The sequence below is a fragment of the Styela clava genome, chromosome 4 (genome assembly GCF_964204865.1).
Source record: "Styela clava chromosome 4, kaStyClav1.hap1.2, whole genome shotgun sequence".
NCBI classification, from domain to species: Eukaryota; Metazoa; Chordata; class Ascidiacea; order Stolidobranchia; family Styelidae; genus Styela; species Styela clava.
Window position 1 is genome coordinate 3635401 of NC_135253.1, and position 14132 is coordinate 3649532.

A 14132-nucleotide genomic window follows, 5' to 3' on the forward strand; every position below is an offset into this window, starting at 1 on the left:
CTGAGGAACTTTGGCTCTGAGATGGCATTTGAACTGGCTGCTGATCTGAAATTAATCGTGAAATAAATGAAGAGAAAATAGTTTGGATTGGTTTATAAAATGACAGATGAAGTGCCAGGAAATATTGCACAAATTTCAGAATACAGTTATAAAAGTCTGTATTGAAGTATCAATGATGCAGGGACATTAGAAAAATATGGACCAACTATGGCATTGTTGTACTTATTGGCAGCCTGTCTTTCAGTTTCTATATGACACAATTTTTTTATTTCTATTTAAGTTCTATCAGTTTGTTTTGATTTTATGAATAGTAGAAATATACCAATTACGTGAGGTAATATGTGTCTGCATTCATAACTGTGCTGTTCTTATTTTGAGTTATCCTGAATGTTGGTCACCTGCATTTAATATCGCAATGCTCACAATCCTAAAGTCTAATGAGAGAGTAGCTCATCATGTTTTTTTATTTATATTTATGTATTATCATGATTTTCACAAGTTTAATTCATAATAGGAAAGTATCTCATTGTGTGTGTATGTCTCATCTTAGGATAGGATAGGATTTACATATTTATCCCGGGGGAGAGGAAAGCCGATGAGACGGCTTATCCATATGGCGAACCACGGCCTCTCGTTCGGTTACCATTCCAAGTCGGGTATGGGATTAGTTTTACTGTATTGTTTGTTTTCGGAAGCATGGACTTGGTGGTGGAGGAAGCCGTAACTGACCAGCGGTTTAATTCTTAACTGAAGTTTGTTCAATTTTTGTCCTCTGTGTTTCTCTAGTGATTTGTAATTTTTTGATGTCCAAATGGATTTGGGTTCCTTTTTTCACAATTGTTCTTATTTCGTTAACAGAATCACTGCAATTGATGTCCCACAGCTGCTTCCATCACACTTTGTTAAGATTAATCCAGAAAAGGATTTTCTTACTCTGATTGAACTGCATTCATCATATAATATTGAAGTTGATGAAACTGGATGTCGTCATCATATTATTTCTTATAACATAAGTGCTCTAGAAAAACAGGTTAGAACTTTATATAATTTAGGAACCACAATAATTTACCTTCTATTTCCAGTACTACAATTAAATATTGTGCTTCATATAATTTTACGTGAAAAGTTGCTAGTGCAAGCAATTATATGAATCGTTTTGTTATAAATTTTGTTAGCATTTTCATGTTAACAATTCATTTCCAATTTCCCTGAGACCATGGTTTGATGATGGCCAACAGGATGTTCACAACCGTCAGATTGCACGTTTTTGAAATCGAAAATCATAAAAATTTTCATTTTTTTAGGCTCAAGAATTATTTTGCATGTACAAGAAAATGATAAATGTTGAGGTGAAGTAAACCTATATTTGATTGATTTTTTTCTATTCTGATGCTGTCTTGGCTCTGCAGAATCTAAATAATAATATGAATATACTTGGAATTTGGTATGAGACAGGACAGGATTTAGATGATAAGAGTCTCCTAGAGTACTATACTATTTTATTCTTCTCAAAAATGATGTCACAAAGCTAATGTAATCAATTATTACGTCAAGATAGGCGATAGTTATTGGCTATTTCATAAAATAAAGGCATTATTAAGCTATTGAGCTAAAAAACTGTTTATCTAATTTAAATTTGTTAAGTTATATGGGTAGAGTTTATTGAATTTATGAAATTACATTCATTCGACTCTATTTCATTGTTTAAACTTGTAAGTAGGAAATATTTGAGACAAGAGTAATAGCCTTGTCAGTTTCAAAAATTATTGAACTGGTAAAACTGTTGAACAAGCCTTTTTGAAAACGACTTGAAAATGAATAACCACTCGAAATTAAATGTTTAAGCCTCTAAGGATTGGGGCTGCTAGGCTTCACCCCACCACACCTTATGTTATTCCGGCACTGGTATTAAGAGTATTTATGGAAAGCTATTTGAGATTAATAACATCGGTACGTTTCTAGTTTCAACAATGTCGTTATCTGTTTTTTATAATGTTTTAACCTGTTGGAGATAGTATGATTGTTTGATCAGCCAGCTATATTATTAAACATAACTCCTCTTTCAATTGCATCATGTTTTCAATTACCGGTATTTCATAATGACTTACATCAGCTTTGTAAAACGAGAATTAAAAAAAATTATTTTTTGAGTAATAAATGCTGGAACCCCTCCTTGAAACCAGCATTAATTTGTTTCAAAGTTTCAAAAATGTGGGGCCCAAATAGGGGGAAAATAAAATTAAGGATGCTGCAAAATAGATTTTGTTTACTTTATTCCACGTCAAGTTTTTAGTTTCTCTTGTCAACCATATTACGATGCCAAGGCGTTTTTGTGATGTAGAAATTTGATCAAGACTAATATTTGATCCTGTTTTTGTATTATTTAGTTCTCAATAGTTATCTGTTTTGAAGTGGCACTGACAAGCGCAAAAAGTTAATTAGACATGGTGAACATTTCGTTAACAGAGTACTAATATCTCGAATGCTCAAACATTTTTGTAGAAAAAATATAAAACTGTCAAATTATTTTAAGACTTTACCCTGCATGAAATATCCACAAGATATTGGAATTGGACAAGACTGGCAAGCTGTTGTTAGGAACACAGAAGAGGTAGGTATATTGCACCTCAAAAATCTAATAGCTTACATTTTTATTTTCTCTTTAGTGATTGAGAGTAGTAAAAACGGTTTTCTCTTTCCAGCAAGTTCCTCTGCCTATTAACATCATCAGAGTTCTTGAAGAAATAATTACCGAAAGTTCTCTCACTCAAATATGCGATGCTGTGAGGATATTAACTCATTCAATCAATTTTCTTGCAAAGGTTGGTGAATATAATTAAAAATTTAGAATGTTGTAGCAAGAGTAAAGACGACTACTCAGTTTAGTTTAGTGTGCAGAAAGACTCTTGAATTAAGTTGAATATTATGGGTAAACTACACATTTTCAATAAGAAATGAATGCATATTTGGGCCAAGTATTTTTGGATTTATATTGGGTCAACCATATTTAAAACACGGCATCTGATTCTTAGTTTGGTAGACAGCAGACAATATATATGCATTGATTTTAAAAGGTATTTGTAATAAATATGGTGCCAACAGCATTTTGTTTGCCTTATTGCCTCACTCGATAGCGCTTACGACAATAGCATACCTTACCGGACATATCATGCCCAATTGTCGCAAAATTTATAAGCTTGCTTTTAATCTGATTTTTCTCACCTATCTGCCAGTTTGTCAATGTTCACGACTCGGCAATTTTGTTGGTTCTTTATTCTCATTTCTATTCATTATTACTCAAAGGTAAAATGTGACTGCTCTCGTTCACTTCTGGAATATTTGAGGAAGGATTTGTTGTTTTATGCTGACACGAATTTGTTGCCAAATTCAACTGAAATTCGTCACACTTTATCTCTCTACCAGTATCTAACGTGGAAAAAATTCGTACATTTTGTTCAAATTGGCATAAATCCGTATCAAGAGGCTCTTTCTGGTGGTTAGTAAACATTTTTATAAACATGTTTTGCCTGGTTTTGTCGACTTCAATTTCAAGCGTGCTAGTGAAAAAAAAAAACTTTAGTAACATTTCTTATATTCAGTTGATAGGTTCCATCATTCATTCAAAGCACAACATTGTGCATTAACCCGTTTTTTTGCAAATTTGTTCAGTCAAGCAAGAAAGTATTCCTGATAAGTTACAAGACGAATTATTGGAAGCTTTTGAAACCATGAATGTTGGTGTTCTACAGCAGCAAATTAATGAGCTTTTGATACAAGCAAATGATTTGAAATATTGGGCAGATTACAGGTATGAAGATAATCAATATATTTCATTACCGAGATCACTTCAAACATGAAACAGCGGCTAGAATGTCGGATTCTCGCAATCAATTCTCATGTACATTGTTATATTTAACATTTGGTGTATTTGTGAGACGATGTGGAATATGGCCGAAAGTTTTATTAGAATATCGTTCTTTTGTGGTTTGGTTAAGCAGTCGTCCTTTTGGGCTCACAGAGATTGGTACACTATGTTAAAGTTTGTTTTAATTTCGTTCCCATGAAATCATTACAACTGCAACCACAAGACAATGGTGTAATCAAGATAGGGAACAAAAATTTAACTGAATTCTTTGATTACATCGTTTCTCTATGACCCATAAAACAATACTAAAGTTCATAATGTCAAACAATTTTTCAATTTACACTCACACGCTCAAACGTGCACATGACAAATATATCTCAAATTCCTTTCATCGTACCCTATAACCCTTACCTTATTGGTAAGAATATTTGTAATTACCAGTAGCGGGTGATCAGGTAAACTTCTCTTCTTTATTTTTCATTCCACCAAAGAATAGAAGAAGATTTTATGACACAAATAAAAAACGAGAATATCGGTCGGAGACCGAAGACTTATCGATCGAAACTGCGGATCGATTCATGACCCTATAGTGACACCGCGTGTCCCATCACTAATTAATAAATAACTCGCTAATTATACGACATAATTCATCCAAAATCAATAGGGTCTGGTCCGAGATATGATGAATGCACATGCAAAATTTGGAGCAGATTCAACCTCGCCTTCGTGAGATATCGCGTTCATCTAACAGACAGACAGACAAATACCTATCAACATATTTACCGATCTCTAGATCGATAAGTAATGACGGTGTCCATATTTTAAGATTTCATTATCAGATTTATTGTCATTCCAGAACTAGTCCAGTTGACGGTGACGGTGTTAATATCATTTGTTTTATCATTTTGCATTGCTGCTTTCGATTATTTTAAGATTTGGTAGATCGTAAAAGATTTCTATTGTTTTTTCATTTGATTTTTTCAGCAAGTTCCAATTATTTAGTGTCTGAGGTGACTAACATTTTATACTGGACCCCTCGAATGTATCGTTTTTCCGGAAGTTGGCAATTTTTTGTGTTTAGCAGAAAGTCTGTATTACGCTTTCTCTCTAGCCAGCCTTTTCTAAGTAGAATCTGGTAAAAAAAAATCGGAGATACCACACATCACATGTATTTAAGAATAAGAACTTCGTAGACGTAAATTCAAACGTTGTAAAAATGATTTATCATAAAATTTTGTTTTCAATCAGTGAAATTGCCATCAAATTCAATATATTCGAAATAGTGTTTTAGTATACAACTTTTTGAATGTCAATGTAAAATGGAGGTATGCACCAATTCAACAAGCATATTGAATGTGGTCTGTTGTCAAGTGCATATCGCAAGATAAAAACTGAACCATGAAACCACAAATGCACACTGACGAAAAAACCTATCAATAAAATTGAATTACCGATATATCAAATGAACCGTATTTCTCTGCCAAGCTTTGCATTTATATTTAAATAGTTACTTAATACACATTATTGGGTGCTCCCGAAGTATGCGAACCAAGATGGCGGACATCGGAACGTAACATGGGTAACAGGTTAGTGTTAGGCGATAATTTTTTTCCAATTTTCCTCATTTTAGTCCTATTATCAGTTCGAAGACTAGCCAAGAGCCTCCCGTAGTATTTATACCTAAAATTATGACCTAACCCTAACCTACTACACATATTACATTCCGATGTCCGCCATCTTGGTTCGTATACTTCGGGAACCCCCATTATTGTATACGCCCTCGCGAGGGAAACACAGATGAGGAACCTGGAAAGTTATCTATCAACGCCCCAGGGATGCGGGTAAAATGCCGAGCTAGGTAGGGCCCCTGGGTATGCGGTGTGGTGAAGCTTCTTTCCTGATTTACTCCAACGCCTAGTGTTATTATAATCGATGAATTTCGTTGATTTCCCGTCATTCAGATTGATTTTACTAGGTGATAAACTATACGATAGTGTTATCATATATAACTTTTTTTTAGCCTTGTGGAAGATATCCTGCCTTATCATGATTTTATTGGAAATGAAGAAAGTACAGATTCAAGATTCGAGAAAATGTCGAAAGATATTTGCTTCAAGCACATATCACACCTCTTCGAACTTACTGTACGGTTCGCAAAGTAGATATTTTGTTCCTTGTCAATCTACAGCATCGTAACACTGTTCTCGTAAATTAAATTACATGTGTCTTAGCGACATATTCAGCATATGATACATATAACGCCGATGCCCCCTTGCTTGTGAATAATTGTCAAAAAGCATCGACAAACCGCATGAATGAATTTGTATTTAATTGCAATACTGTATGCCATTGAACTTTGTTGTAATTCTGCGGAGCCACTATATATCAGATCGTGTTGCCACAGTTATTTAGTATTTTTCATTAGTGTGCTTTGAAAAAATGAAATGTTATTTCTCTGCAAGAGAATTCAATTAATTAGACATTAGTGTATCAATTCAGTGTATTAGTTCATAGATTAGCATATATATTATTATCCCCATTTTAACTTTATGTATATACCAAATCCGGCATATTTCATAATGTTCATCTTTCCTATTATTCCCATTTCAACTGTATGTATATATGTAATTTTATGTATATGTAACTATTATGTATCAGACTGATTTTCATAATGTTTATCTTTGCTATTATCCCCATTTTAACTTTATGTATATACCAAATTAGACTGATATTCATAATGCTCTGAAATCACCAATAGCAATGATTTTTCGTATGTTCAATGTAAATGTATTACTATCATTATATAGCTTCACGTGATGAGCCAATGGGGCACCTGGGTATAGACTATTATGTGTTTGTATGAATTAATATGTGCGGGTTCCGTTCCATGTTCCGTTTTTTCTTCTGATTACCACTGCTTACTACAGGGGTCGGCAACCTACGGCCAGCGGGCCGGATCCGGCCCGCGGAGTGATATAATCCGGCCCGCGGCGCTTCACTTAATTATAGTAACAAAACAGCCGTTTTGACGATTATATTCTTCAGACCAAATTATATTATACCCTACCAAGTATATATTTCACAATTACTCGTTAAATGAGCCCATAATTTAATTATAATGAGACAAAAGGCAACAAAACGCAGAGAAGTTAATGCTAAGTGCAGAGGGTTGAAAATATTCTAATGGAATTTTATTGAGATGCAATGAGGAAATAAATCCATACTTGATTTTTATTATAAAAAGTATAATCCGTTCGGTTTTCTACTTTGTAAAAATATGTGCGGCCCGCCAATGACTTGCAACCCCTCAATTTTGGCCCGCGAGCGACAAAAGGCCGACCCCTGGAGCCTTACTACATGCTTGATAATATGTACATTTATATAATTGACTAATAACATAAAAATATACATACGATATATATGTAGCAAAAGTTCAATGTTATTAATTTTGGTAAATGTGGGGGACGTATTCGTCATGGACTACTCGCTACAGAATAATTTAGGTCTTTGATAAGAGCATTCAAAATTTGAATAGATAGAACAACCTGAAGCTTGATTACATATGTATATATCTCCCAACCACTGCTAGGAAAGCTTGAATAAAGTCGGTTCTTTTTGTTGTTTTGCTAAATTATCAGACGAGACCTCGTGAACCCCCAGAAGAAAATCTTTACCACCCCAAAATATCATTAAATTTTATGTGTAGAACTATGTATGCGACCTTTGTTCAGTAAATGTTTATCTCGGATCGCTATGAATACAAAGACGCGCCACTGTCATTTCCCACTTTCACCCCATCACACCAATTGGCATGTCTAATCCTTTCGAGGCACCATATGGTTTAAAAAAGAGCGTTTTCTCGGTTCAATAAATAACTATGCTATATTGCCCCGTGTCGTGCAATTCCAATCCAGTGTCAAAAACACTGCACCAAAACTTAACAATTGTGAACCACTTATTCAGAAAAGGCGGACATGCTCGGGCTGCACAAATCACTTCGACAACACTGTATTCAATTTATTTCAGTGAAACATCAGTTGGCAACGGAATGGATAACCTTGTTAACATTTCCAGTATTGTAAATTTATTGGCAGACAACCTCAACGTCCGACGACGGAAACTCAAAAAAAATTTCAATAAACCCATACATATTTGTCAGCGCAGATTATTTACAGTGAACATTATTTCAACTAGAAGAACTGATAACTTCAAATCCGTATTTATGATTGAAATGCAGTGTCACAGCTGCCGAACTTACCATTAGGCAAGGTAGGCTGAATCTTATGAGTCACAAGCCATGGGAGCCTCGGCATTCAATTTCGAACTGGTATTCATTTTCAAGTCGTTTTTTTTTTAACTTTAAAGGCTGTTGTTCAAGAATTTTCACTGTATAAAAAATATTTTAAACTGACGTTAATATATTTTTTTACCGGTTCAATTTAATGTCACAAATATTTAAAGTTTACAAGGGTAAAATTAAAGCAGCAGTAAAATTAAATACAGCGGTCGAATGAATGAATATATTTCAAAATTCGAAAGACTCTACCCTACCCCTTCAACCTAACAAAATATACTAATCTAAATTACTTGAACTGTTATTACCCTAAAAATGCCTTTAATAATGTGTTTCTTAAAGTGTTTTCAAGTTCAATTTACTAACCAATCTATTTGTGTTTAGCGTACGAATTTTTCTTTTTCAATTTTGCTTTGGTCCGGCTCAAATAGCCAAAAAAATATTTATTTTAGCTTGGAACATGGCACAGTTACTTATATTATTGATTTCTTCGAGAATGCAGATGAAAGTGCGGATGGAATGCTCACTCGTTTGAAAAACACTATGAACAATTTACAATTTGATTGGAAAAGAGTTTCTTGTTTAAGTGCAGATAACGCAAATTGCAACTTTGGAGAAAAAACATTCCATTTATACTAATGTTCACACACTAAATGATGATATTATTAGGGCTGAATGCAGTGCACACATTGTACACAATACATTGAAATTTGCTTCAGGAAATTTGAATGTTGACATGTCATGTTCAATGTCAGCAAAAAGACGAGAAACTCTTATAGAATTTCATATATTTGTAGAGACGGAATTTCATGAAATTATGCGTCATGTACCTACTATGGTGGCTATCTCTGCACCCATGCATCGAAAGAATCTTACATTCTTGGGAAGCTTTAAGTTCTTATTTCTTGAGCAGACCAGCTGAATGTTCCAAACAATTACTTAAACTTTTTATGATTGACAATGAGTCAACAGAAGGTCCTCAGCTTATTGAAATGTATTTAATATTCTCACAACATGTAATGGAGATATTTAAATTAGCTGCTCAAGAACTGGAAAAAAATGAAACTTCAACAACATATGTTTTCATTATTCCTACTAAATTAAGAAATAGGTTAAAATCTCCATCTGATGAGGAATTTTTTGGGTATGATGTTCACCAACTTCTTACAAATGTGAGTGCTGCTGAAGCTCAAGAGGCAACTGGAGATTTTAGATTATTTCTCAACTCTGCAATAACGTATTTAGAAAAAAGATTTGACTTTGATGAAAATTCAACATTTGGAAAACTATCACTTTTGGATAATTTTTCTCCAAAATATCAGACACTTGTAAAAATTGTACAGCATTCGAAGACAAACTTAGTTTGAATATGGACGTCCTATTTGATGAAGTTGCACTCATTCCAAAAACTTTTGGCACGATTCAAAGCACTAAACTGTTCACAGAATGCAAAACAACAAGCAGTAATTGGCAATCTTAAGTGTGTTGAGGTTTTCAAAATAGTTTTATTTGTGCTCTCTATTCCCAGAACCTCAGCTTATTGTGAACGCATTTTTAGTGTAATGTCATATAAATGGCGCAGTGAAAGGAACAGATGCTCCATTCAACTAATGAAAAGTGAGCTTTTATTATACTTCAACTTGAAAGACACGTGTCGTGAATTTTCGGAAAAAATAAAACGTGACTCACAATTGCTGAAGTCAGCAAAGAGTCAGAACAAATATAACTTTAAGAAATATAAACTTATGCAACTGCAAAATTAGAGCTTGTTTGGATCAATGTTAAATGAACATTAATTAAATGAAAAACAAATGAAGATTTTATAATATATCTTTTTAGCTTATATATATATATATATATATATGTATTTCATTGTTTTATATTGTTCTTTCCTGCAAGTTACAAAATAAATAATGACGGTAATCTATGTCCTTTATTGAGACTTTCCATAGTTGCCAACCCTACACGCGAGCCCAATTCATTCGGCACGCAAGCGAGGCTTCGGAAACGAGATCATTTTCGTTCAGATAAAAAGTTTTGGGAGTCTGAATTATCTTATGAACCTAGGTGTTCGTTTATTCATTATTAGGCCGCGAGACGGGTCCGTTTATATTTCAGTTCCGTAGCGCACATAAGGTAACTACCTGAAAATGATTTTAAAATGTTCCTTAGAAATTTAATAACAAATAATGCCTTGTTCCCATTTCCAAAAGTTGCACGTTTTATGGAAAAGACGCGTTTACTACAATAAATATGTGTTACCATCTGTCCTATATTCTCTGCTTTTCCGGTACCATGGGCCAATGAACGCGGACTTCTGCACGACGTAACAAATCAAATTGGTCAGCTGTAGGTGGATCGCCGTGGTCGGATGAATACCAGATGTACTACTGCTCGCTTTTGCATTGAGTAGCCTTTCCATAGTCTTTTTCAGTTATTATTAATTGCGTTATTCTAAGAAGATGTTAAAAAGTATGAGTAAGCTATTAAACACTTGTATATTCATACCATAAATAACAATTTTAATTAAGCACTAACTCATAAAACGTTGTTAAATAGGTACGGTACGGTAACTCCAAGGACTGAAAGAAGGCTAGACCTAGAATAATATGTCACAAACAACGATATTTTCTTGCTTGTAGGAAAGGTTTATGATTAATTTAATTACAATTCTTGACTATTCAGCAGACTTATACTACTTTATAGGCTACGGCATATTTAATACAGAAAATAATGGCTGTTTCTGTAATGCAATTTTACTGATGTCTGGTTGGTCTAAACTCTTAATTCATAGAGTCGACAAGAACCTGGGAAACAATGATAAGTTATGCCGGAGTTGAAAGAAAGTAGCACTGGAGTATTTGGTTGTATTAAGGTACAACTAAATTGTGGTTTTGCCAACCCGCTCCAATTCTTGGTGTATTGGGAGGCCTCTCCTTCTTGTAGTTTCTTCGAGGCCACCCCGGCGTTTCTTTAACGAATTCGTTTAGTATTTCGTTAAACGCTTTGTTTGCTTGTTACCTTCGTTAACTTATAGTCCTGAGTTAGTTTATAGTTATATCGTCTACTACCCTAACAGGTAGCCTGGTTTATACAGCCTTCTAGCAGAAATCCATCTTCATAAATAGTCTGGTTGCTGAGTGTATTTCTTTATGTCTGCCAGGACACACTCGCCTCTCGGCACTGGTGTAAACCAGAGTGTCTCTGACAGACAGATGGCTGCTGAATCAGCTGTTGCAACTTCTTTTCCGGCTTCTTTCTCGGCGCCAAAGCCATTGTTTTCTAGTGTTGCTGCGTCGTTGACAACGTCAAAGACCAGTTGAACAGCTTCGTCTTTTTAAAAGCCTGGTAGAAGAAATTTTTCCGATAAATAAAAATCTTTGGAACGTAACTTTCAGTTCCGCAGATGGTGGAGAAAAGTTTTTGACATCCGTAGGAAGCCAACTCGACACCCCATCTGGTCCTATAATATTCTCTCTTTCGCGTATTAGTGTCCGCGGAATCCCAACTATTGAGCAGTTAACATCAATGCTCAATTCTCTGAAGCAGCGTTTCCCAAACTGTGTTCCGCGAAACACTAGTGTTCCGCGAGCGTCTTCCGAGTGTTCCGTGGAGAAGGAATCAAAAATGTCGCCATTGCGATATAGGGATCGTGAAGTTGTCGTCCACCTGACCGTTCAATTTCGCGTCATCGTCGGCCTAAAGCGGACTAACTAAGGTAGAGGAGTGACATTTTCGTTAACTGTCGGCGTAGCTTTTTGACTGTTAAGTACAGCAATCCTTTTGGTTTTGTTATAAGCAAACAAGTGGGTCTAAAGAATAAAGGCAAAAGGTCAACTCTTCTTCCTCCGTCTCTGCCTGGCTTTACTATGAAATGCTGAAAAATTACTCATGTTAGCTAAATTCAATTCAGCAGATACATAAACTGCAGCTCGCGAAATTGCAGCAAGTACTTTTATCTCCATTATAGGTAACATCGGAGGCAAACACTACGTGATGGAAAGTAAACGACATAGACAGGTAAAAAATTGTGAATTGGTGAATTTATTGATTCATATACACAGCATTCAAATTAGAAAACAATGAAACATTTATAATAAATGCAATATGTAAAATATTCAATCATATTTACGGTTTAACCATAGTAGTATATATTTACGGTTTAACCGTAAATATATACTAGCGAACCCATTGGGAACCGCTACATTACACCGTTTTTCTTTATCAATTTTAGCTTTCCATTTTTTGGTGTTCCGCGAGGCGAGATAAAAAGTCTAAGTGTTCCGTGGCCGAAAAAGTTTGGGAAACGCTGCTCTAAAGTTTGGGAAAATCCGCAGAGTGTATAAGATATATCTTAAAAACACGAAAGTGTATAATGGATATATCCAAGCGATCGTTGACGATTTTAATAAGACCAATTTTCCAGATTTTATCAACGTTTGCGGTATACGCTGCAAAACTTACCTGCCAGCGGACCTTTATGTCAAACATTGTTTGAATTGCTTTGCTTCCGGGCATTTAGCCCGAGAGTGTGTGAATCCCCCCTCATGCCGCAAGTGCAAACAATCTGGGCATGTGCAGAAAGACTCCCCTGCTCCGACTTCCCTGCGCTTCCACCTGCCAGGAAAGCACCGAGCGAAGATCCTCCACGTCGTGATCATCCTGTAACGGCATCACCTGTGAAAACATCCAAAGCAGTGGTGAGGACTACGAGATATAGCTTTTCTAAAGCTCCATCAACCCTCTCACCAATGCTAGTACAGGAGGATGATGAAATTAATATTATAACTGAAAAATCTTCTACTAGTAATCCTAGTAATTTTCTCAGTCGGATGACGGCGGACATCCACCCAATCCCGGCTGAAGTTAAAGAGTATTCTGATTCGCTGGAATCGGAAAACTCTAACCTGAATAAAAATAACAAAAATGAGGCAGAAAATAATAACAGTAGTCCTGGAAAGGACTCGGATGACTTGGGAAAAAATTTGCGATGAAGACAACTCTTTCGAAGTTGGCGTTCTTGACGTCGCCAAGCTTTCGGAGAGCGGCGAAGAAGATCACGCGTCGTTTCGGAAGAATTTGCGCAGCCATCGCAAATCCAAGGAGCCGGGTCCGGACTGGGACTACTCAAGTATCGAGAAACCTGTCTTTAGGGACGAAAAATAGGGACGGGAGAGTTCGTCGTCAGACGCTTCATCAGCTCTCCCCCCAGTAAATCCCGTGTTTTTTCTGAATTGCCTGACGGTGAAGAAAAACATAACGATTAACTCTAATACTTCATAATTTCTCTTTTCTATTTTTATAGAATTTTTTTCTATTGGTGGATTACCACCTGTATTAATATTAACTATAATAGTTGTACATTTTCTAATAGTTCATTACTTCAAGTAATAACTTTCGTACACATTATATTAAATTGCATTATGTCGATTTATAATGTTAGTATTTTTCTAATCTCTCTTCTGAGCATAGCCTCACTAAATGTAACTGGGCTCAAATAGACTATACTCAAATAGACTCAGGCTACGTCTCTGGTTGCAGAGACATAAACCTGAGATTATATCCTTGCAGCAAATCCATCGCTGCAAAAAAGAAGATATCGATACATGGGCTACAGAGATAGGATATACCGCGCATCTCAACACCATTCTCCTCCATGAAGATCTAATATTAGATACTTCAGGGCTGGAACGGGAATTTTAATTAAAAATAAGATCCCTTGTACGGCTTTGTCGTATAAGGTTTTAATCCCGAATAGACTCTGCCGATTGGACTTTCTCTATAATAACAATAATTTCTCTTTAATTAATTCATACGTCCCGTCGGTACGAGGTACTGTCCAAACTAACTTCATGGAGGAGATGTGTGGTATTTTTCAAACTCTCGATCCCTTGTATTCTATTATAATAACAGGAGATTTTAATTCTGTCTTGGATGAGCGTGATGTTTTAATTAATCATCATTTTAAACTCT

General features: G+C 35.4%; 1 protein-coding gene across 1 annotated transcript in view; it reads left to right on the top strand.

The window, feature by feature from the left end:
* The window catches only part of LOC120326107 (E3 ubiquitin-protein ligase rnf213-alpha-like), an 87470-nt gene extending 78964 nt beyond the window's left edge, over nucleotides 1–8506 (top strand). Inside the window, exons 64-70 of the mRNA XM_078112314.1 lie at nucleotides 859–1030; nucleotides 1305–1349; nucleotides 2534–2611; nucleotides 2703–2822; nucleotides 3304–3496; nucleotides 3670–3808; nucleotides 5886–8506. Of these exons, the coding sequence (XP_077968440.1) occupies nucleotides 859–1030; nucleotides 1305–1349; nucleotides 2534–2611; nucleotides 2703–2822; nucleotides 3304–3496; nucleotides 3670–3808; nucleotides 5886–6027 (889 nt within the window). The 3' untranslated portion in view covers nucleotides 6028–8506. The remainder of the gene's footprint in view (nucleotides 1–858; nucleotides 1031–1304; nucleotides 1350–2533; nucleotides 2612–2702; nucleotides 2823–3303; nucleotides 3497–3669; nucleotides 3809–5885) is intronic.
* Nucleotides 8507–14132: the final 5626 nt, after the last annotated feature.